At 40.9% G+C, this 26,558-nt stretch overlaps 1 protein-coding gene across 3 annotated transcripts in view; it reads left to right on the top strand.

Moving 5' to 3' along the window:
- PLA2G4A (phospholipase A2 group IVA) overlaps positions 1-26,558 on the top strand; it is a 227,098-nt gene that overhangs the window by 147,139 nt on the left and 53,401 nt on the right. For all 3 annotated transcript variants that reach the window (XM_040359755.1, XM_040359754.1, XM_040359753.1), the window contains one exon: positions 21,937-22,074. In XM_040359755.1, the coding sequence (XP_040215689.1) occupies positions 21,937-22,074 (138 nt within the window). The remainder of the gene's footprint in view (positions 1-21,936; positions 22,075-26,558) is intronic.

Genomic DNA, 26,558 nt, shown 5'->3' with positions numbered 1-26,558 from the left:
GGCTAAATAAGCCTTTTCTTTGGCATTAAGAGCCTGCGTGCGGAATCCCCAACAAACTAGAGCATCCAATTGCGATTTGTAGTCCTCAGTAGGGTCTGAACCCAATCTTCTGTAGGTCACAGGGTCGCTTAACAGTGTAGTCAATTGATTCAGATAAAACTCTTTATCCATAACGACCACTCCGCCTCCCTTATCTGCAGGGCGGATGATAATCTCCTTGTTGCTTTCAAGGCTTTTTATTCCTTCTTTTATAAATTCAGGGTTCACCTTCTTCTTTTGCGGTAGTTCATCAATATCCTTCAACACCAAATGCTTGAAGACCTCGATGTAATGATTATTCGGGTTTTGGGGATTAAATAGGGATCTATTTTTTAGGCCGCTATCTATATGTGCTGGGGCGGCAGTACTCTTAAAAGATGATTCTGCCGGATGACTCAAGAAGTATTTTTTCATATTAAGAGTCCTTATAAATTTATGAGTGTCAATGTACAAATTGAACTTGTTCATGACTCTCCTTGGTGCACATTTTAGACCAGTATTAAGTATGTTCAATTCTTTCAAATTCAACTCTACTTTGCTTAAATTAAAGATCCCTGTACTTAGGTTTTCCTCGGTCTTTTCTTTGGATTGCTTTCTCCGTCCGGCCCTACAGCCCCTTCTTCTCTTTGGGGGTAGTCTCCATTCTTGGGGTGAGGATATGGATGACCATTCCTGTCCCCCCCCTTGTTGTGACCATTGTGAGGGGGTCTCTTCGGGGTTGCTCCTCTCCCCCTCCCCCTCTGCCCTAAAAAAGGCTGCGGTGGATGATGATAATAATTGGGTGCTGGGTGTGCATACCATTGTTGATATTCTTGTTGAGGATAATACTGACAATGGTTCTGTTCACCCTGTGTGTAATAAGGGCGAGGTGATTGATGACCATGACCATATTGATAATCATCTCTCTCTCGTCTAGGTGCTGCAGGTGATTCGAATTGTGGGCCATACTGTCCACTCCCAGAAGCCTGTGAGTCAGAATTCCGTCTCTGATTAGGCAGTAGATGTTCATTTTTCCTCAGTATGGCTTTACTGGTAGTATGTTTAATCGATTCCTTTTTCTGGCTGACGGTATTTAGTTTTTGTGTAGGCTTCACTTCCTCATTACCGTTTTCAGCTCTGGCAGCAATTTGCCAAGCATAAATCTTGTCATTTTTAAAATCCTCGGAGTCTCGGTTATATTTCTTAACCTTTCTCTTCTGTGTCTCCCTATCAGTCTTCTCCAATTTTTTCTTCATGTTCGTATTGAATTCTTTAATCATAGCAGAGTCATTAATTGGTGCTAATTTATCTTGTATGATTTTAATTTTTTCATTGATCAAACTTAATTTTATCTGTTTCCTTTTCAGGACCAGCACCTGTAATTCCATCCCCACTTTGTTAAAGAATTTCTTCCATTCATCCATATATTTAGTCTCATAGAGACCATCCTGGGGAGTCACCTCCCACCTTAAACTCCTAAAAATAAGTCCCTCCTTATTATAGTGCTCGAATGTAAACACATCCCACCAGGCTTTAATTTGTTTTTCTAATAAAATTTCCAGGGTTTTTAAAATCCCTGGATAATCCTCCTCACAGTCTGTCATTTCCTGACTGGTGGAGAAGATCGTGTCGGCACTCAATTGCCTATTCATCAAAAAATTGATAGATTCCATGGCTGCTAATAGTTAAAAAGTATAGAAATGTGATAATTGGGGTATCAAAAAACTGCGCCCGACTGATAACCCACTACTGCGCCAGATGGAAAGAAGTTGAAGCGCCTAGCTGCTGCTTAAATAAATAGTATGTGAAATAAGGGAATATATTTTGTACATAAAGTGTCACTATAAAACCACAGCGCTATGAGAATAAATTAATATTCAAATCTAAATATGCAAACACAAGTGTACAATGTGATATCACAATGTTAAGTAAATAACTTATAAACTTGTAAACATGCAAAGTAAGTGAAAAAAAGTGAGAAAAAGTTCGTGACGCTACAGAATACGTAACGTATTCAAAAAAGAAAATTCATGTGACTTCAAGAGTAGTTGATCCACTTTCCAGGACTTCCACCACACCTCAGTGTTCAGTGCTCCAATCCCCCTCACAGTGGACACTCACCACAATCAAATGCCTCCCACTCTCGTGTTTGGCTAACGAGCTTGTAATAAGAGTATCTCCAGGGTATCACCAATATACATCCAAATGTTAATTCCGAGAAGTTTCCAAAGTGATAATGCAAAACAAGAAAAAAAATGCACAATAGTGTAAAAACGTAAGACCAGTTTATTAAAACACTCAAATGAACCTTCAAAAGTTGCACTCACAAATCAGAATCACAAAAACAGCTTTGTGTGATAGCAGATCACTGCACACTTCAAACTCCTTAACTGTAGATAATAGTGGTCACGGCGGACCCTCGATTAACCGAATGATCTCACCGCAATCCTTGAATAAGACAGGAAGTCGAAACATGTCGGGGCGTGGCCTAATCCATGTTTAAAAGGAAAGAGAGAAAAGAAGTTCCAAGTTACATCTAGGAGTGTTTGCAGCCATCTTTCAGCTGTTTTTGTGTTATCGAGTGAAGGAGCTATCATTTGAGGTGGTGTGCTGTGCCAAGGATTGCGGTGAGATCATTCGGTTAATCGAGGGTCCGCCGTGACCACTATTATCTACAGTTAAGGAGTTTGAAGTGTGCAGTGATCTGCTATCACACAAAGCTGTTTTTGTGATTCTGATTTGTGAGTGCAACTTTTGAAGGTTCATTTGAGTGTTTTAATAAACTGGTCTTACGTTTTTACACTATTGTGCATTTTTTTTCTTGTTTTGCATTATCACTTTGGAAACTTCTCGGAATTAACATTTGGATGTATATTGGTGATACCCTGGAGATACTCTTATTACAAGCTCGTTAGCCAAACACGAGAGTGGGAGGCATTTGATTGTGGTGAGTGTCCACTGTGAGGGGGATTGGAGCACTGAACACTGAGGTGTGGTGGAAGTCCTGGAAAGTGGATCAACTACTCTTGAAGTCACATGAATTTTCTTTTTTGAATACGTTACGTATTCTGTAGCGTCACGAACTTTTTCTCACTTTTTTTCACTTACTTTGCATGTTTACAAGTTTATAAGTTATTTACTTAACATTGTGATATCACATTGTACACTTGTGTTTGCATATTTAGATTTGAATATTAATTTATTCTCATAGCGCTGTGGTTTTATAGTGACACTTTATGTACAAAATATATTCCCTTATTTCACATACTATTTATTTAAGCAGCAGCTAGGCGCTTCAACTTCTTTCCATCTGGCGCAGTAGTGGGTTATCAGTCGGGCGCAGTTTTTTGATACCCCAATTATCACATTTCTATACTTTTTAACTATTAGCAGCCATGGAATCTATCAATTTTTTGATGAATAGGCAATTGAGTGCCGACACGATCTTCTCCACCAGTCAGGAAATGACAGACTGTGAGGAGGATTATCCAGGGATTTTAAAAACCCTGGAAATTTTATTAGAAAAACAAATTAAAGCCTGGTGGGATGTGTTTACATTCGAGCACTATAATAAGGAGGGACTTATTTTTAGGAGTTTAAGGTGGGAGGTGACTCCCCAGGATGGTCTCTATGAGACTAAATATATGGATGAATGGAAGAAATTCTTTAACAAAGTGGGGATGGAATTACAGGTGCTGGTCCTGAAAAGGAAACAGATAAAATTAAGTTTGATCAATGAAAAAATTAAAATCATACAAGATAAATTAGCACCAATTAATGACTCTGCTATGATTAAAGAATTCAATACGAACATGAAGAAAAAATTGGAGAAGACTGATAGGGAGACACAGAAGAGAAAGGTTAAGAAATATAACCGAGACTCCGAGGATTTTAAAAATGACAAGATTTATGCTTGGCAAATTGCTGCCAGAGCTGAAAACGGTAATGAGGAAGTGAAGCCTACACAAAAACTAAATACCGTCAGCCAGAAAAAGGAATCGATTAAACATACTACCAGTAAAGCCATACTGAGGAAAAATGAACATCTACTGCCTAATCAGAGACGGAATTCTGACTCACAGGCTTCTGGGAGTGGACAGTATGGCCCACAATTCGAATCACCTGCAGCACCTAGACGAGAGAGAGATGATTATCAATATGGTCATGGTCATCAATCACCTCGCCCTTATTACACACAGGGTGAACAGAACCATTGTCAGTATTATCCTCAACAAGAATATCAACAATGGTATGCACACCCAGCACCCAATTATTATCATCATCCACCGCAGCCTTTTTTAGGGCAGAGGGGGAGGGGGAGAGGAGCAACCCCGAAGAGACCCCCTCACAATGGTCACAACAAGGGGGGGGACAGGAATGGTCATCCATATCCTCACCCCAAGAATGGAGACTACCCCCAAAGAGAAGAAGGGGCTGTAGGGCCGGACGGAGAAAGCAATCCAAAGAAAAGACCGAGGAAAACCTAAGTACAGGGATCTTTAATTTAAGCAAAGTAGAGTTGAATTTGAAAGAATTGAACATACTTAATACTGGTCTAAAATGTGCACCAAGGAGAGTCATGAACAAGTTCAATTTGTACATTGACACTCATAAATTTATAAGGACTCTTAATATGAAAAAATACTTCTTGAGTCATCCGGCAGAATCATCTTTTAAGAGTACTGCCGCCCCAGCACATATAGATAGCGGCCTAAAAAATAGATCCCTATTTAATCCCCAAAACCCGAATAATCATTACATCGAGGTCTTCAAGCATTTGGTGTTGAAGGATATTGATGAACTACCGCAAAAGAAGAAGGTGAACCCTGAATTTATAAAAGAAGGAATAAAAAGCCTTGAAAGCAACAAGGAGATTATCATCCGCCCTGCAGATAAGGGAGGCGGAGTGGTCGTTATGGATAAAGAGTTTTATCTGAATCAATTGACTACACTGTTAAGCGACCCTGTGACCTACAGAAGATTGGGTTCAGACCCTACTGAGGACTACAAATCGCAATTGGATGCTCTAGTTTGTTGGGGATTCCGCACGCAGGCTCTTAATGCCAAAGAAAAGGCTTATTTAGCCCCCACTGTATGTAGGACTCCAGTGATATACACGTTACCTAAGATTCATAAACATCCAACAGTCCCACCAGCCCGACCCATTGTAAATGGGATTGGATCTGTGACTGCTAGGTTGGGAGAGTACTTAGATAAGTTTCTCCAGCCGAGTGTTCGTAATACTAGGGCGTTCCTGAAAGATACAACGGATTTATTAACATCTTTAGAGTTATTAAATATCAACCCTGGGTCCAACATCATATTGGTAACAGCGGACGTAGCGTCCCTTTATACTATAATCCAGCATGAGGACGCTGCGCTGGCATTAAATTGGGCACTGAGTAGGAGGGATGACATCCCTCATGTCCAAAAGAAATTTTTGGGCCAAGCTCTGGAGTTCTGCATGGCGCACAACTATTTTTGGTTCAATGGCTTTTTCTTCTCGCAACAGGTTGGCGTGGCTATGGGGGCTAAGTTTGCCCCCAGCCTCGCCAACCTGTTTATGGCGGAGTGGGAGGATAGATATATCTTCTGCAATCAGAGACAACAGCTCATCTTCTATCGCAGATTCATCGACGATCTCTTACTAATTTGGGAGGGATCGGAGGTGGATCTCAGATTGTTCCTGACAGATCTCAACAATAACAAGAACAACATCAAGCTTGAATATAATATTAGTATGAATTCAGTAGATTTTCTTGATGTCAATATTGAACATCTAAATGGGAAATTGAAGACGAAAGTACATTTCAAAACAACCGATCGTAACAGCTACTTGTCGATCCGGAGTGGACATCATCCGGCGTGGATAAGCAATATCCCGAAAGGACAGTTCCTAAGAGTAAGGAGAAACTGTACTGAGGAATCAGACTATTTAGAACAAGCAACTATGTTGAAACAGAGATTTGTACAGAAGGGGTACAATGAAGCGAAATTGAATAACATCATAAGAGATGTAGCAGAAGTACCGAGGGAACAATGTTTGAGGAAGAGGGCATCTGTTGAGTCTAACAGCCAGCATCAATGGGGTTTTTTAACAGGCTTTCATTCCCAATACAAGGATGTTGAAACGATTTTTCGTAAACACTGGCACATCCTAGCCAGAGACACACATTTGGGTACTATAATACCGGATCATCCTCGGTTTATCTACCGAAAGGCACCAAATTTCGGAGATAAAGTTGTCCGGAAAATTCTGGACCCCCCAACTCCCTCCATTAAAATTGACTTGAAAGGTTTTTTTCCCTGTGGAAGATGTATATGTTGTCGAACAGTCAAAATACACAACAGGGGGATATGTCAAGTAAGAGGAAGCGATGGTAGTCCTTTTGAGATCAAAGAATTTAGCACATGTAACTCCTCTTACGTGGTGTATCTATTATGGTGTCCATGTGGTCTACTTTATGTGGGGAGGACAAAGAGATTGCTTAGGGTGCGAATCGCTGAACACTTGGCGAACATTAAAAAGGGCTTTGAATATCATAGCGTCTCAATGCATTTTAAGAAAAGACACAAGCAGGATCCATCTTTGATTCAATTCTGTGGTATTGATGTGGTATATTTCGGGTGGAGGGGTTCAAATAGGATTAGGGACCTCTCACAACGCGAAACCCAGTGGATATACCTGCTTAGATGTCTTCAGCCTAGGGGTTTAAACATAGAGGTTGACCTCAATTGTTTTATTAACAACTCTTGACAGATTTAATTTCTCCAATTTTTTCTTTTCCTTTTTTGTTCTTATTATATAACTGTGTTATTGATATATGCTATAGGTGAACACTGACCTCAATATACAATGTGTCGTATAGTTCGTATCTGGACTGTACCAGATTACTGGTATGCAGGACTATTAGCTAAGTAGCATGGGTGATACCAGTTAAACCCTTGTCTCTGCAATTGTCAGTATGTGGTCAGACATCTAGTTTATATTTTCATACATTTGTATGTTTATTTAAATGTTTATTTAATTGGTCTTACTATTGTGATGTCAGAAATGTTCCACCCATAAATTATTGGATCATTTGTGATCAATAGTCACCATTAACCATTCATTCCTTGATCAAATTAAGTAGTATTTTTAATCTGTATGCAGTTAGTGTGTGTACTTATACATATGCATGATGCCCAATACTCTTATAATAGTGAGTATATGTATACATTGTGTTTGATGAATTAATTTAGTCTAGATTGGTTCATTAAAGATAATGCTAGTAGTGGTATTTGTATATCAGATCGAAGTTATAGTGCTAATTTTATATTTGATTTTAAATATTGATTGTATTTTATATTTTTTATTTAGTGTGTAATAACTGGGGATTGGTGGTCATGGGGACTCTCGAGAGACCGTCCCCTGATTTATGATTAAATTCTCCTAGTTTTTGAAAAATTACTGTTACACTCACACAAAAAAAAAATTAATAATTTTAATACTGATCTGCTAGTATGGTCCTTCTTTAACAATCAGTAAACCGCTGTGTGATATGTCAATGTGCCATATGTACATTGCACTTCCGTCTGGGCTTTTGCTGCGATCAATTGTTTATTGGCTGCGACGTGCATGTGACCAGCTGGTCGCGTCCCCCGTTGCTAGGACAACGCGGCACCTTGACGATAGACAACACTCACTCGTCATTTCCGGCAAGGCAACGTGTCACAAGAGATACGCAGCATGATTGGCTGCGCTCAGTGCTGCTGGACTGACGAGTGAGACGTCATACACAGCTCCCGCCCATAGATACGGCGATGCTTTCACCCTATTGGACGCGCCATTGCACGTGACCTGGTGACGTATTCGCTGCCAGATAGAGCGATACACACAAGCAGAGGATGGCGTTTCGTCACTCTCTGCTCTGATTCGCTGCTATATAACCCCAGGTATATATAAAAGAGGGAAGTGGGGATTTGGCCATACCCATGAATAAGACAGGAAGTCGAAACATGTCGGGGCGTGGCCTAATCCATGTTTAAAAGGAAAGAGAGAAAAGAAGTTCCAAGTTACATCTAGGAGTGTTTGCAGCCATCTTTCAGCTGTTTTTGTGTTATCGAGTGAAGGAGCTATCATTTGAGGTGGTGTGCTGTGCCAAGGATTGCGGTGAGATCATTCGGTTAATCGAGGGTCCGCCGTGACCACTATTATCTACAGTTAAGGAGTTTGAAGTGTGCAGTGATCTGCTATCACACAAAGCTGTTTTTGTGATTCTGATTTGTGAGTGCAACTTTTGAAGGTTCATTTGAGTGTTTTAATAAACTGGTCTTACGTTTTTACACTATTGTGCATTTTTTTTCTTGTTTTGCATTATCACTTTGGAAACTTCTCGGAATTAACATTTGGATGTATATTGGTGATACCCTGGAGATACTCTTATTACAAGCTCGTTAGCCAAACACGAGAGTGGGAGGCATTTGATTGTGGTGAGTGTCCACTGTGAGGGGGATTGGAGCACTGAACACTGAGGTGTGGTGGAAGTCCTGGAAAGTGGATCAACTACTCTTGAAGTCACATGAATTTTCTTTTTTGAATACGTTACGTATTCTGTAGCGTCACGAACTTTTTCTCACTTTTTTTCACTTACTTTGCATGTTTACAAGTTTATAAGTTATTTACTTAACATTGTGATATCACATTGTACACTTGTGTTTGCATATTTAGATTTGAATATTAATTTATTCTCATAGCGCTGTGGTTTTATAGTGACACTTTATGTACAAAATATATTCCCTTATAGTAATGGGCTTGTTAGTAATAGAAGGGAGAGCAGAAAGGGATCCTTGGCGATGGAAATTGATAAAAAACCTACCCTTAAGGCGTGAACCCTTCTCAAGATCTGCATAGAACAAAAATCACCAAACAATCAGGCTGCCAGTAAGTGAGGTGTCCTGGGCATCTCTGCTCCCTAAAGCATCTGAGGAGTGGAGTCCTGGCCTCTCTATTTTATGCACACCACTCCAGCGGGCGTCGGACATCACACGAGACGGCCAGAAAGTACATTGCGCATGTGCCATCCGGAGCATGCGCACCAATGAGCGGTCCCGGCGCTGAATAGCGGAAGTACGCGACAGAACATCAGATAGAAGATGTCTCTCATTGTGCCATTGGCGGACTGTCATCCCACCTCCTCTCGGAATCCGGGAGGGGCGGGAACAATCCCCAAGAGCTTGTGTGGCCACATATTCCCCACAGTGTCAAAGCCTTCCAGCCAGCGCCAGGTGTCAGCAATGAAAGTGTGTACCACCACTAGAAATGCTTAAAGATAAAAAACAAACGGTTATCCATGCATGTAAAAACATGCTATAACAAATGACCCGAAATGTTTCAGGCGATATAAACATGTGTAAACAGTTATAAGCTAGTATGGTGGATTTAGAAATGTCCACAATACTGCTTATACAATACTGCAAAAGTTTGATTCATTGGACTAGGTCAATTTAAGGGAAATGCGACAAGTGGTTTCCTGAACATACAAAAGGCTAGTAATTAAAGAACCATAAAGTAGGACCAAGCAAGCACAGTATTCAGATACAAGACAAGTAGGTGGATTCAGAAAGACTTAGGCTGGCGTATCAGTAGATACGCCAGCCTAAGTCTGAATGGGCGCCGGCGCTAATTTAAGTGTATTCTGGAAACCAGATACGCTTAAATTAGGCTCGGATACGAGCGGCGTAAGTGTCTTACACCGTGTATCCTAAAGTGTAATTTTTAGGCTGACCGCTAGGTGGCGCTTCCATTGCGGTCGGCGTAGAATATGTAAATCACTAGATACGCCTATTCACGAACGTACGCCCGGCCGACGCAGTACAGATGCGCCGTTTACGTAACGCAGTATCAGGCCTAAAGTTATTCCATCAAATAGCTGGAATAGTAATGTAAAATAAGGCCATCCCCCCTGCGCCGAAATTCGAAAATGTTACGTTGTTTGCGTAAGTCATCCGTGAATAGGGATTTACGTCATTTACGTCCACGTCGAAACCAATAGGACCGTGCGGCGTACTTTGCCGCAATGCACACTGGGATATATATATTTTATATTTAGCGATTCACCTGCCTGGAAATAAAGATCGCTGGCCATACCGGTACCTCATAAGAAAGCCCGATATGATAGCACCTCATTGATTCCCGACGGCTTGTCGCTGGCAATTCTAGGTGTAATCTAGGTACTTTCTAATATATCTGTGGGAGATATATACACATAGATATATATATATATATATATATATATATATATATATATATATAATATATATATATATATAATATATAAATGTCTATGTGTGGAATTCAAAGATTTTATGGAAGCCTAGAACCTAGCATTTTACTTGAATTGCTTTTTCCATCAGAGTGATTCCTAGTACACCCAAGAATCTGCGCCCACCTGTTTAAGCTGCTTTGAGTTATCTTATTGTCATTAATGTGTCCATTAAAACCCCCAGTACAGCAACTTGCCATATACAGTAATTCAACATTTTTTGTATCTGAAGTTACCCGGTGCACCCCCATATTCCTATTACACGGTGTTAGGCGTGCCTCCTTAGTTTGGTGTTAGGTGGCGGCGTTCCACCTCTCAACGGGAGTGGGGTATGAGTGTCTTTTCGGCTGTTGCGTTTGTAGAGCGTGGGCGACTTCCAATGCTTTTCACTTGCACCAATTAATTGGTGAGTTCACATACATAAATGTATATAGATACTAATACAGTATGTATGCAATATATGTCCTATATCATATTCTAATTGAAGCATGTTCTCTTAAAATTTAGAAGTTCCTGAAGAAGCGACATTTCGGTCGCAAAGCATGTTGAGCCTTTTTTAACCCTTCGTGGAACCATTTGAAAACACCCAGGAAATACCATTTATTCAGCGTGGGCCCTAGTTTTCTTTATATAGCCCTGCAGCAAGTTGACATTGTATTCATTGAGTATTTTTTTGGGGAAAAAAAACATTTTGCCTTTCTAGTGAAGCCAGAGATAACCGGACAACTGTCACTTTCACAAGAAGGCCAGGGATAGCAGGCTGCATATTTTCTTTCATGACAAGTGTACTTTTTTTTTTTTTTTTACAGCCTTCAGCTAGGTCATGACATGCCTTCTTTTGGGATTTGAATATAAAACTGAAGAAATTGGGGAAAAAAAATATTTGATTTAATGCCCTACCACTGCAACTCTTTAACTTAAGTGTTTCAAAAATTCCTTTTACCTACTTGGTCCAATAAATGTCTATTGAGGATCTCTCGTATACTATTAGCCCTTGACTTCATGCACTTTGACTTAATTCACTTAAAGACGTAAGCAGGAAGGGGTTGTTTACATGAATAATTTATAAAAACATTTTGTTCTGACGTCTTCCACAAATGACTGCAAACTTAGTTAGGAGTGTGTCGGCTAGCAAGTGTCTGACTAAACGCCTAATAAAAATGAAGAATGCAAAGGGCAAGATTTACCTAATGTTTTACATTCTGGCTCGTTATCTCAATGATTGATCTACTTGGGTTTAAAATAGCGTGGTATGTGTTACGTCCTGAGAGACTGATTATAATAAAAATCTTGCTATATTGAATTCACTAAAACACATGAGCATAAGTTAAAATTGCTTGCAAGATTGGATCAGGGCAATTGTCTCATGTCATTAGTGGCAGACAGACCCCCAAAATTCAAGATCTCTAAAAAAGGCAATATCGATCGGTCAGTTTTAAAATCCTGTTAGTTACTGTTGCCTTCATTGAGATAAGCAGCACATCCACCTAGAGATCAAATGGCCAGTTTATCTGTTTACAGTCAGCTGACCAAGCCCTCTTAAGTGAAGAGTCAATCAATCGGGGTATATTTTTCTAGCTGATTGCTATTTATCTACTGGAAAATGGCCTATGCATGCATCTGCTTTCCATAGGGGCACTATGTTTATGTTTATAGAAACCAGATCATGCATGTAATGCCAGTATCATTTTATGTTGGCACCATTAAGGCACCTTAACACTGACCTCATCTTGTTGATATTTCTAATCACTGAACATAAAACACTAATGCCCCGTACACACGATCAGTGTAAACGTTGGAAAAAGTCTGATGAGAGCTTTTGGTCGGGAATCCCGACCGTGTGTATGCTCCATCAGACGTTTTCCAACAGGGAAACTGCTGGAAAAAGATAGAGCAGGATCTTTTTTTTTTTCTTGTCGGGAAAAAAATTATCGGAATTTTCCGATCGTGTGTACTAATCCCAACGTGCAAAATTCCTATGCATGCTCGGAAACAATTTGACGCATGCTCAGAAGCATTAAACTTAATTTTCTTGGCTCATCGTAGTCTTTTACGTCACCGCGTTTTTCGTAGACAAAAGTTCACTGAACTTTTGTGTGACTGTGTGTATGCAAAGCAGGCTTGAGAGGAATTCCGTCGGAAAAAACATTCAACTTTTTCCTGACGGGAAAACCGATCGTGTGTATGGGGCATAAGGCCCCTTTCACACCTTTCCAGGGTGACTAAGGTACATTTAGAATGATTTCACTTTAAATCCTATCTACCTGGTCACATTGCTGTACTGTTTGACCTGAGTTTTGCATCTTTGGTGTGCCTTTTCAAAAGTGCACCAAAAGTGTACCTTTCATCAGGGCCGGTACAAGGCAGGGGCGGAATGGATGGATGCCCTGGGAGGTATAATTTGCTGGAGGGAGGGGGGCTCAGGTGAAGTGCTGTTAGTGTGCTTTACAGTACACACTAGCTGGCGCCGCTAATTGTCTCTGTTCTGTCTGTACCTTTTACTGTAATGTGCCGAGTGTGCTCCTGCACCCAGATCAAGCCTAGACAGATCGTCACCACACCAGCCCCTCCAGGTCAGCGCTTCACTCCTCCTATGAAGGCGGTTCTTCATAGTTCCATCCCGGTGGCGTGACATCACTTCGGCCGGAGGCAGGATGGGAGGAGTGTAAAGAGCCGCTGCCTGTTTTAGGGTTTTTGCATGCTTCCACGGTCCTACTCCCCTGTGATTTGACACAGCAGGAGACTCAGCAGATCCCAGCCAATGATTTATGGCTGGGACCTGCTGATCGGCTGTGTCAAATCGCAGCCCAGAGCTCTGTGTTGATATTAAATACAGGGCACTTTACAGAGGGAATGGTCGTTTTTTTTTTCTTTTCCATGCCCTGTCCTGATAGCTTGACAGCTTCACCCTGGGCACTGTATGACCTTGTCCCGGAACTGCCTCTCATTGCAAGTCATTGAGAACACATCAAAAGTGTACAGCATCTGCGTTTTTGGTGCATTTTTTGAGCCACTTATCTGATTCTTGCATTAAAAGCACATTAAAAATGTGATATGCATTTTTTTTTTTTAAAGCATATCATGTTTTTAAGCACATCAGTGTGACCCAAAACTGATTTACCCAGGTGTGTTTTTAAGCAATAAATGTACTGTTCATGAGGTTCAGAACCTATATTAAATTGCTATTGCGACAATTGTTAACTTTAACCGCTTTACTACCGGCCGCCGTCAATTGACGGCGGAACGATAGTGCTCTTGTTCTGGGAGGACGTCATATGACGTCCTCGCCTTGCAGAGCCACTAGGGGGCGCGCGCACCCTTGCATTACTGGGAACCCGATGCGAATGCCCAGCGGCCGCGATGGCCTCCGGGCACCCGCGATTGCCCAGTAATTGAGCAGGATCGTGGATCTGTGTGTGTAAACAGAGATCTACGTCCTGTCAGGGAGAGGAGACCGATGGTGTGTCCCTTGTACATAGGGACACAGATCGGTCACCTCCCCCAGTCAGTCCCCTCCCCCTACAGTTAGAATCACTAACTAGGATTCACATTTAACCCCTTGATCGCCCCATAGTGTTAACTTGTTCCCTGCCAGTCACATTTACACAGTAATCGGTGCATATTTATAGCATTGTTTGCTGTATAAATGTGAATGGTCCCAAAGTAGTGTCAAGTGTCTGATGTGTCCGCCGCAATATCGCAGTCACATTAAAAATCACTGATCGCCGCCATTACTATTAAAAAAAAAAAAAAAAATGCTATAAATCTATTCCCTATTTTGTAGCCACTATAACTTCTGCGCAAATCAATCAATATACACTTATAGCGATTTTTTTTTTTACCAAAAATATGTAGAAGAATACGTATCGGCCAATACTGAGAAACAATTTTTTTTTTTTTTTGGGGGGGGGGGGGGGGGATATTTATTATAGCAAAAAGTAAAAAATATTGCTTTTTTTTTTTTTTTATTGTTGCTCTTCTTTTGTTTATAGCAAAAAAAAACGCAGAGGTGATCCAATACCACCAAAAGAAAGCTCTATTTGTGGGGAAAAACTGATTAAAATTTCATTTGGGTAAAGTGTTGCATGACCGCGCAATTGTCATTGAGCTGAAAGCTGAAAAATGGCTTGGGCAGGAAGGGGGTAAAAGTGCCCAGTATTGAAGTGGTTAAATTCACATATAATCTAGATTATGAATGAATATAAACGAAAGATGAAGCATATAATAAAACCTTAACCACATAATGATTTTTATCATATCGGCATGCAAAGATTCCATTTGTGTATCGCTAGTCTAATATAGTTAGAAATCTTTTTTTAAATTGCTTTTCTATGTGGCTGTTTGTTAATAATTTGGTACAATTTAGTAAAAAGAAAACTTAATTATTTAATGTTTCTGTATAATTAGGTTAATACCTGTAATTCTGTATTTAAAAATGGTATTTGTGATAAATTTATGATCTTCATTCCATTAAAAATAAAAAAGGTTTTGTTTTTAAATGAGCTGCTGAAGTTTCTATAAGCTATCAGTTCCAGTTTAAACTGAACCACGAGCATGAAAATACTTTATTAGGCTACATCTTTCCTATCCAGGACTTTTGTTGCACACCCTGGCATTGCTCACCTGTCTAGTATTCTGATTGTAATCTTTAGGCTGGCCTTTCATCTGGTAATGATTTGTTCCATATGAGATCAGCTTGAGACTCTTCTCAGTTCGGATATGCTACTTACCAACTTCTAAATAAGGAGTAGTCACCAGTAGACGTTCTGGTTTCCCTGCAGCAGATCTTTCCTCGTTACTGACATACCAAGCCATGTTCTGCACTGTGTCCCTTTTGGAATGCTTGAAGTAATAGATTGATGGTACTGGAACCATAGGTAGATATGCAGTACTGTGCAAAAGGTTTAGACAGGTGTGTAAAATGCTGTCAATTAAGAATGCTTTGAGAAATGGACAAGCTAATAGTTCATTTATTTTCCATTTTGTTAATTGATAAAAATAAACGGAAGAGAAGCCCAAATATAATCAATATTTGGCTTGACCACCCTTTTGCTTTCAAAACTGCATCAATTCTTCAGTTATTTTATGTACACATGCACACAGTTTTAAATGAACTTGGCAGGTTGTTTCAAACATCTTAGGGCCCTTTCACACGGGCGGATCAGTAATGATCCACCTCCGTGTGTCCGTCAAGCTCAGCAGGGATGCTCTGTAAAATCCCTGCTGAGCCGTCAGCTGACCGGGCGGTCCCCGCACACTGTGCAGGGACCGCCCTGTCTTTTCTCCGCTCTCCCCTATGGGGGGATCGGATGAACACGGACTGTATGTCTGTTTTCACCCGATCCGATCCGCCAGACGGAAGAAAAATAGGATTTTCTTCCGTCCGATTTTGCAGAGCTTTGTGGAGGCGGGTGATTACGGGTGTCAGCGGATGGTCATCCGCTGACACCCGCAATCACATAGGGACCAATGTATGTCCTGTTTTCATCCACAACAGATGGATGAAAATGCGGACATACAGTCCACACGTCTAAAAGGGGCCTTAGAGAACCAACAACACATCTGCCTCATATCCTTCTGTCTCTTCATGTAATCCCAGACAGACTCGACATTGAGATCAGGGCTCTGCGGGAGCCAGACCATCACTTTCTGGGCTCCTTGTTCTTGGCACACTAAAGATGGTTCTTAATGAAATTGGCTGCATGTGTGGGGTCATTGTCCTGCTGCAGTATACATTTGGGGCCAAACACACGTGTCACTTGATGATATTGCATGATTGATAAATATCTGTACTGCTCTCCAGCCTTTGGGGAAACAAACTGCCTCCTGCTACAACCAAATATTTCAAATATTATATGCTCTGAACTGGTGAGTCAAAATGTGAAATGTCTGCAACAGGAGGCGGTTTGTTCACAAAGGGCTGGAGAGTGGTATATTGATGTGTACAAAATGGGTGTAACATCTAGCATGTTAAGAAAGGTGAATTTAACCTTTAAACCCCTTCGCGCCTAAGGGTAAAACAAATCTAAATGCCTAAGCACAATTTTGCAACTTTGACATGTGTTGGTAAAACGGTACATATCATCACAACTACGTTGTGCATCCAGGTGTTTTATACCTTGTTTTTCAGGACAAATTGGGCTTTTATTTGGTGGTAAATGGTAATGGCTATCTCCTGATTTTTTTTATTTATTGTCAAAGAAAACTGTCCCAAAATAGTAAATAAAATAGCTGCATATTGGCTGCATATATCTTGGTACTACCATAACCCTTTACCAAAGAACAACCCAAAAATTAATTTTCCTGCTCCTGATGTTTACAGCCATAGCACATGTGTATGTTAGTTGTTCTATGTACCCGCAGTACAGCCAAAATAAAATTGTGTTAGTTTTGCTTTATCCCACCTAAAACACACTGATACTACTTAACCACTTGCCAACTGCCGCACGCAGATGTACGTTGGCAGAATGGCACGGACAGGCACAATGGCGTACCTGTACGTCCCTTTCAATTTGACGCCTAGCGGGCGCACAAGCCCGCCGCGTACCTCGTGAGTGTGCTCATGGGTCCTGGGAACTCTGTTTCCGGGCAGCCCACGATTGCGGCAAAGGCAGAACAGGGGTATGCCTTTGTAAACTAGGCATTTCCCTATTCTGACTAGTGACACTGTCACTGATGGCTGTTCCCCTGTGATTGGGAACGCTCATCAGTGATGTGGCCCGTGTAGCCACGCCCCCCAACAGTAAGAATCACTCACTAGTACTGACTTAACCCCTGCAGCGCCACCTAGTAGTTAACCCCTTCACTGTCAGTGTATTTTTTACAGTAATCAGTGCATTATTATAGCAAGAATTTGTCAAAAGTGTCCGATGTATCCTCCATAAAGTCGCAGTCACAATAAAAATCGCTGATCGCCGCAATTACTAGTAAAAAAAATAATAATAAAAATGCCATAAAACTACACCCAATGTTGGCATGCTATAACTTATGCGCAAACCAATCAAATGATTATTGCGATTTTTACCAAAAATATGTAGAAGAATAGGTATCGGCCTAAACTGAGGGGAAAAAAAGTTATATATTTTTTGGGGATATTTATTATAGCAAAAAGTTAAAAATATTGCATCTTTTTTTTTAAATTGTCGCTCGTTTCTATTTTTGTTTATAGCGCAAAAAATAAAAAACGCAGAGGTGATCAAATACCACAAAAGAAAGCTCTATTTGTGGGAAAAAATGGGCATCAATTTTGTTTGCAAGCCACGTCGCACGAACGCAATTGTCAGTTAAAGCGACGCAGTGCCGAATCGCTAAAAAAATGCCTGGTCTTTGACCAGAAAAATGGTCCGGGGCTGAAGCAGTTAAAACTTTTTTTTTTTAAATGTTAAACCCTGACCTTTGACCTAAACACTGACCCTGGCAATGACCTAGATCAAACCTTGCTGTAGGTTTTTTTTTTTCTCTGCAAGGAGAGAAAGATACGATGCATCTCTCTCCTCCATTCACAGAGAAGAAAACACAGGGGCATGCTTCACAGTGACTGATCACTGTGATAGTCAATTGGAGGCTATCACAGCGATCTGGTGACCCAGAATCTCAAGTTCCGGGTTCCAATCATTGGTACGGGTTTTACAGTGAGACCCCGGTCTCCGTGCTGGAAGCGCATTGTGCAGCAAATATGCGTCCCCACAGAAAAAATCCCAGTCCAGTAAGGCCATATATTTGTGTTACGTGGGCGTGAAGGGGTTAAATAGGAAGTTCATTGGAGAAGCAAAGAGTTCAAGGTTAATAAGAAACCTTGTTCAAGGCAAGATTGTCCACGGTTTTGTCCAGGGAGCTGTCCAGCATTTCAGTTGGCTTCGCAAAAAGAGATACTGCAGAAATTGTAGGTTCAGATAGTTTCCTGACAGTCATGGGTCACATGAACGGTAGCCCACTCTACCAGCTCCCAATGGAACAGTGAAAAGGAGCTGTCAATGACATGATGCTGAGGACACATCATTGAGCATGCTCCCAGCACAAAACATCTGCTGAATGCATATATGTGGTAACACGACATAAAGCCTGCCACATATGTTGCCGGGTCAACAGGTTAAAGGGGTGGTTCACCCTAAAAACTACTTTTTCTTATTACACTGGCCCCCCACATTACAATACGATTAAGGCTATTATTATTTTTTTGATGCTGTACATACCTTTGTACAGCATATTCACCCGTTGCGATCCCCCCTTGGAGTGGGCGTTCCTCACATGTCTGTGATTGACATTTTGACCAAAAACGAGCTCCCCCCCGTCGCGTAAGCCGCGTCACAATTGGCGAAAGGAGCCGAACGGCGATGCGCATGCGCAGTATAGCGCCGACTCGCCGTTCGGCTCCTTTCGCCAACCGTGACGCGGCTTACGCGACGGGGGGGAGCTCGTTTTTGGTCAAAATGTCAATCACAGACGTGAGGAACGCCCACTCCCACGGGACTCGCAACGGGTGAATATGCTGTACAAAGGTATGTACAGCATCAAAAAAATAATAATAGCCTTAATCGTATTGTAATGTGGGGGGCCATTGTAATAAAAAAAAAAGTAGTTTTTAGGGTGAACCACCCCTTTAAGTGTATGTAAAGAAAAGTTGTCTTTTGTTTTACGCTTTCAGTTGCCCATTAACATTTTTTTTAGGGCTGCGGAAATTAACGATTAATTGTTCGATTAATCGTTAATTTCTTTGATCGACTAAAATTATTTTGATCGACGAACCGCGGAGTGAGCTCCGCGGTCTCGCCGATAGGAAAGGCCGCGGCTTCGGCCTAGCTCCGGAGCCATCTTGGTCCACCCGGCGGCAACCAAGTAGCGGCGCGCTGACGTCATCATCACCCACCCGCCCTGCTTGTATTATGTTCCCGCGCACACGTGTCCATCAGCCTCTCTGCCGACGGGTCTGCCTGATGTAGGTAAGAGAGGACAACAAACCATTCTTTATATTAAAGCATGGGGGCAGATGTGTATAAGACTATAAGCATGGGGGCAGATGTGTATAAGCATGGGGGCAGATGTGTATAAGCATGGGGGCAGATGTGTATAAGCATGGGGGCAGATGTGTATATAAAAGCATGGGGGCAGATGTGTATATAAAAGCATGGGGGCAGATGTGTGTATAAAAGCATGGGGGCAGATGTGTGTGTATAAAAGCATGGGGGCAGATGTGTGTGTATAAAAGCATGGGGGCAGATGTGTGTGTATAAAAGCATGGGGGCAGATGTGTGTGTATAAAAGCATGGGGGCAGATGTGTGTGTATAAAAGCATGGGGGCAGATGTGTGTATATAAAAGCATGGGGGCAGATGTGTGTATATAAAAGCATGGGGGCAGATGTGTGTATATAAAAGCATGGGGGCAGATGCTGTAATATACACATCTGCCCCCATACTGCAAGAATATACACATCTGCCCCCATACTGTAAGAATATACACATCTGCCCCCATGCTGTAATGTACACATGGGGGCAGATGTGTATATTCTTGCAGTATGGGAGGCAGATGTGTATATTCTTGCAGTATGGGAGGCAGATGTGTATATTACAGCATGGGGGGCAGATGTGTATATTACAGTATGGGGGGCAGATGTGTATATTACAGTATGGGGGGCAGATGTGTATATTCTTGCAGTATGGGGGGGATATATGGATATTACAGTATGGGGGGGGGGGAAGATGTGGATATTACGGTTTGGGGGCAGATGTGGATATTACGGTATGGGGGGGAAGTCATTGATTGTGGAAACGAACTAGTGTCGAGTGATTGTATATAGTGTATACCACAATTACCACTGACTAATGCAGAGTTGCAATGCAAGGAGATCAGCTAAAAGTAGTTGTATCTGTATGTGCGTTAATTAATCGAAATTAGTCGATTAATCGATTAAAAAAAAAACGATTAATCGAACACAAAAATTTTAATCAATAGCAGCCCTAATTTTTTTGCTTTCCTTTGATTTCAACTTTTTATTAAGATGTAAATTAAAGTTTACAAATATTTGTTAACATTAATACTGTTTTTTTATTTAGATTGTGTAGTAATTTTGGAAGTTCTTTTATATTTGTGTGCGCTAATGATTTCAGTGTTTTTTTATTAAATATATAGGTTAGATAAACATTTGCACAACTAACAAAGGACATAAAAAAATCAGTAACACCATCTTTTTGTTCTACAGGCCTTGTGCTTTAAATTTCAGATTTGTAATTGAAAAATAGTGGTTAACGACAAAAAAGGTAAAAATGGCAACAATGGTCTGGCCACTGAACATCAAAAAAAAATAGGCAAGGCCTGGCAGCTAAAGATGAAAGTTCACCTTTTCCCTAAAGTAGCTTGCAGTCAACGGACCCCAGTAGATGTAAAAAAAAATGTTTTTTTTTATTTTTTATTAGTTTTATTGTCATGCCTGTAGGTCATTTGGGCCCCTCTGGAAGCCTGGATGAAAAACTCCTAGTTGGCAACCCCCTTCCGTGTTGTAAAAAGATATGGAGATTGCTAAATGGGATTTTTTCATTCAGGCTTTAACAAAGCTCCCCATTTTTTTTTTTTTTTTTTATACAGAGGGCTCTCTTAGATTGGGAACGGAAGCAGAGGGGGAACACATGACTGCACAGCAGTACTGTGCAAATAAGTTATTTTAGCATTATAATTTTAAGAAAACACACACACACACTGTGCTAAACATGGACCTAAAACAGAGAGGATCAAAGTAATTAATAGATGTGACGTTACAACCACCAAGTCATCCACTGTACGTAACATACAAACTGCATGCATTTTTTGCAGAAGTCTGCAGTATGTAAATTGTAGCACAATTTGCAGAATGCAGTGGTCCAGATTATGTAACATGTAGCACAGTGTGCAGAAAGTGTCAGGGGTATGTAATGTACATTGTGTGGACTGTGGCAGTCCAGGGCAAATTACAAACAACATGTAGTAGAGAATACAGTATATTGCAACTTATTAGGTCAGACACCACTGCCCAAGTCAAATCACTGTCAGATCAAGTCCCACTGTCACGTTGAGAAATCCCATGGAGTGAGAGTGGCACAGTGTAAATGCTTGCTTTCACTTACTGGATTTTAGTTTTAATACAACTATAAAAAAATATATGTTTTGCATCTATATTAAATCTATTCTATGTAATTCTATGTGTGATTTTAGGTTGGTTTTGGCTGATGTTGGTTTGTAAAGTATTTTTTTTTTTATCTTAATAGCTTCCTTTACCTTAATGCAGTGCTGTTTTCATGTCCTCATTGTTCGTTTTTGCTCTCAAGTTGCTGTAATTCTTCTCTGATCTCCACACTTCCTGGTTGTCTGTTTCCTGTTAACCACAGTACTGGGAGCTTTCTCTCTGTGGTCGCTAACTTCAAGGAGGTGTGATTACTGTGTGTCCAGTGATGTCCAAACCATCACTGCCCTGTATTGGCTCTGTGGCTCTGTATAGCAGAGGAATCGGTTAACTATTATGTCTCTATACCCTGTAAACAGTCATTTCAGCATAACATTTTTTTTTATTTACAACTCCTTTAAAAGACAATACTGGTTTTGTACTATTCCAATATCCACCTGATTCAATACCATTTTACTTGCAGACTGGGTGGAATTTACTCCCTATGAAATAGGGATGGCAAAGTATGGCACATTTATGCCTCCTGAGCTTTTTGGAAGTAAGTTTTATATGGGATCAGTTATTAAGAAATATGAAGAATATCCACTACGTTTTCTAATGGGTGAGTAAAATCAGTTATACCAAGGTAACAAAAAGATTGTCTTTAATTTTATTTTATTTTTTAAATATGTTAAAACTGCAGTTGAATGACATTTGTACCCTTTTTATTTATTTATTTATTTTTAATTCATTTATATGATTTTGTATGCTATCCATATTAGCTCATTATGCCTTTTGTCTTGCAGGTTTGTGTTTTTTTTTTTTTTTTTTTTTTTTTTGGGTTTACAACCACTTTAAAGCTGACCTTCAGTAATTTTTTTCACCCATTAAATCCTCTGCCCTTGTTTTAACTTTGGATAGTAAAACTTTTTTTTTTTTCTGCCCATTTTCTGTTTCTTGTCTGGTTAAAAGCCTAGGCTTATGACCTCAAGCACAGTTCTCTCTCTCTCACTCTCATAAGTTTGCCAGGAAGGGAGGGGGGATGAGTCGTAAGAGGGCCAATCGGATCTGCAGAGCTGTATGTGTGTCTGTGTAAATCCAGGAGGTGAACAGACAGCGGCTTCAGTTACCCACAGTTAAAATAGTTGCAGCCAGACTCAGTGGAGGGAGATTTCTGCAGCATATTTGGCAAATACGGAGTCCCAGTATATATAAAAATATATTTTTAAGTACCATAAACTCATCAGTGGCTCTCCAAAATACCTCAGAATTTGTGTTTCAGTTGACACGAATGTACCTATAAGCATTAGAATATTATTACCATATCCTGTTGACATGTGCAGGCTTTTGGCAAATGTCTCAATATCTGGACTGCAAGATACCTAACCCTTAGCAGAAAGTCGTGATAACACTATTTGCTAGCTCAAGTTTTTCCAACATTAATGTAGTCTGGCAGCAGACCTCATATAATTGCCTTCTGAATCACCCAGGTAAGCAACAGTCTGACGTATGGGCAATTGGGCATCAGCAGACACCCAAAGTGTGAATACAGACCCATGATGAAGTTGTAAAGTGTTATTTTTTTTTGTATTTAAAATAAATTTACAAGCAAAAAAATATAAAGCCTTACGATTCTAACATAAAGAGCTTTTTCAATGTTGCCTGTCGACTTTAACCACTTCAAGACCTGCGCACGACGATGTACGTCCTCTTTTTAAAGATTGATATCTCGGTAACGGCAGCAGCTGCTGCCACAACCGAGGTATCGATCTTTAGTGTGCGCGGTCCGGTACACGATAACGGCGGTCTCTGGGCCGGATTTGCGCAAGATCGCCGTTATCGGTGGCGGGAGAGGGCCCCCCTCCCGCCGCTCTCCCGCGCCCTCTGCCGCTTACCTGAGCCGTCGGTAGCGGCGGAGGAGATCGGGACCGTTCGGCTGGTGACTGGGGACGAGACTGAAGGAAAAATCTCCTTCGCCCGTCCCCATAGCTCTGCTGGGCGGAAGTGACGTCAAAACGTCAGTCCTGCCCAGCCTCTTAAAGAGAGAAATTATTTTTTTGTCATTTGAAAAAATGACAGTTTCAAATTTTATTTTATTTTTTTGCATTTTAGTCTAAATATGAGATCTGAGGTCTTTTTGACCCCAGATCTCATATTTAAGAGGACCTATCATGTTTTTTTCTATTACAAGGGATGTTTACATTCCTTATAATAGGAATAAAAGTGATCAATTTTTTTTTTTCAGTGTAAAAAGTAATAAAATAAATAAAAATAAGAAAACCAAAAAAAATTTTTTTTAAAGCGCCCCGTCCCGACGAGCTTGCGCGCAGAAGCGAACGCATACGCGAGTAGCGCCCGCATATGAAAACGTGTTCAAATCACACAAGTGAGGTATCGCCGCGATCGTTAGAGCGAGAGCAATAATTCAAGCCCTAGGCCTACTCTGTAGCTCAAAAAATGCAATCTCTAGAATTTTTTAAACATCGCCTATCGAGATTTTTAAGGGTAAAAGTTTGACGCCATGCCACGAGCGGGTGCAATTTTTAACATTATCTTTCACAATATATAAAAAAATTGGGCCAAATTTATTGTTGTCTTATTTTTTAATTCAAAAAAGTGAATTTTTTCCAAAAAAAGTGCGCTTGTAAGACCGCTGCGCAAATACGGTGTGACAAAAAGTATTGGAATGACCACTATTTTATTCTCTAGGATGTTAGAAAAAAAATATATAATGTTTGGGGGTTTTAAGTAATTTTCTAGCAGAAAAAACTGTTTTAGTCTTGCAAACACCAAATCTGAAAAACACCTAAGGTCTGGAAGTGGATATAGAGCGAGACAAAATATTTTTTTGCCTCAATTTCTGAATACATTTTAAACTGAGGTTTTATGCCAGTTTACTATATGTATACAACTGTTTTGCACAAAGCCATTTCGAACATGAGAGGATTCCCAGAGCACTAAACTATCTGGAAAAAAAAAACAGTACAGCAGAAGCTACCTGCTTTTAAACTCATATTATAGGTCTAAAACCTTGGACAAAGCCCTTCGATGAGGACTGGTTTGACTTACTGTGGTGAAAATTATTATTTGATCCCCTGCAGATTTTGTAAGTTTGCTCGCTTACAAAGAAATGAAGGGTCAATAATTTGTATCATATGTGTATTTTATATGATAGAGACACAATTTCAACCAAAAATCCAGAAAAAAAAAACGCATTAAAACAAATGCTATAAATTAAGTTGCAGTTCAGCGAGTAAACTAAGTATTTGATCCCTAAGCAAAACATGACATGGTACTTGGTGGATAAACCCTTGTTAGCAAGCACAGAGTTAAGACGTATCTTGTAGTTGGTGATCAGGTTTGCACACATCTCAGGAGGGATTTTGGTCCACTCTTCTTTACAGATCTTCTTTAAATCCTTAAGGTTTCTTGGCAAATCAAAGTTTTAGCTCCCTCCATACATTTTCTATAGGCTTAAGGTCTGGAGACTGACTAGGCCACTCCATTACCTTAATGTGCTTCTTCTTGAGCCACTCATTTGTTGCCTTGGCGGTATGTTTTGGGTCATTGTCATGCTGGAAGACCCTTCCACGACCCATCTTCAGTGTTCTGGTGGAGGGAAGAAGGTTCTCATCCAAGATTTTACAATACATGACCGTGTCCATTGGCCCCTCAATGCAACAAAGTCGGCCTGTACCCTTAGCAGAGAAACGCCCCCAAAGCATAATGTTTCCACCTCCGTGCTTCACTGTAGGAATGGTGGTCTTAGGGTCATAGTCAGCATTTTTCTTCCCCCAAACACAGCAAGTCGAGTTAATGCCAAAGAGCTCGGTTTTGGTCTTATCTGACCACAGCACTTTCTCCCAATCCTTCTCTGAATCATTTATATGTTCACTGGTATTATTGTATATGTGCCTTCTTGAGGAGGGGGACTCGCCGTATTTTGGAGGAAGAGAAATGCTGACTATGACCTCAAGAACACCACCCCTACAGTCAGGCCCGGATTTACTCCCTTTGCCGCCCCAAGGCCGGGTCCTTCAATGCCGCCCCCCCCCCATCATCACATGGGTGGGGGGCCCCCGCAAGGGGGGGGTAAGCCATTTTTCGCAGACAATGACTGGTGTTAGTGCTTCAATCATTCCGGCACCATGGTTGTTATGGTGTCAGGATGATTGAAATGCATAATTTCTATCATTACATTGTAATATAAAATGAAATAGTTCAACTCACCATAAAGCAGAATGAGTGGGAGCCCTGAGCGTGTCACTTGCCACCGTCGCATGTCACCGGGAATGGTAAGTAAGGGCGAAAGTTGTAACAGCAGTGCAGGCAATGAAAGAGTCTCTCTCTGCCGCTGCACGGTACGCACCGCTAAAAAATTACTTGTCTCCTCCGCCGCCCCTGCACACAGTGCCGCCCCGAGGCCTGGCCTTGTTGGCCTTGTGGGAAATCCGGCCCTGCCTACAGTCAAGCACTGAGGTGGAAACATTATACTTTGGGGCTGTACAGGCCGACTTTGCCGCATTAAGGAGCCAATGGATGGGACAATGTATTGTAAAATCTTGGATGAGAACATTTCTTCCCTCAGCCAGAACACTGAAGATGAAACTGACTTTAAATGACAGCAGTGGCAGCTAGGGGCGCCGCTGCTGTGTCTCAGCCAATCATGAGAGAGAATTTCGGATGGCAGAGACAGAGAGGGACCCCAGGTAAATGTTAGAGGGGCTGCTGAACACAGAAGGCTTTTTATCTTCCTGCATGGAAGTGCCTTTTACAACCACTTTAAGTATTTAGAGAAGATCTGTAAAGAGTGGACCAAAATCCCTCCTGAGATGTGTGCAAACCTGGTCGCGAAGTACAAGAAACGTCTTACCTCTGTGCTTGCCAACAAGGGTTTCTCCACCAAGTACCATTTTTTCTGGATTTTTGGTTGATATTCTGTGTCTCATTTAAAATACATCTATGATAAAAAAACAAATTTATAAGTGAATATTGATTGGATTGCGGAAAGTTTTATAGTGTCTACAAACTATGGTATAGATTTATGGATTTTCATTTTAATTTTTTTTACTAGTAATGGCCATCACCATTTTTAGCGGGACTGCC

Source organism: Rana temporaria, chromosome 7, assembly GCF_905171775.1.
Source record: "Rana temporaria chromosome 7, aRanTem1.1, whole genome shotgun sequence".
NCBI classification, from domain to species: Eukaryota; Metazoa; Chordata; class Amphibia; order Anura; family Ranidae; genus Rana; species Rana temporaria.
This window is presented reverse-complemented; position numbering and strand designations above follow the sequence as displayed.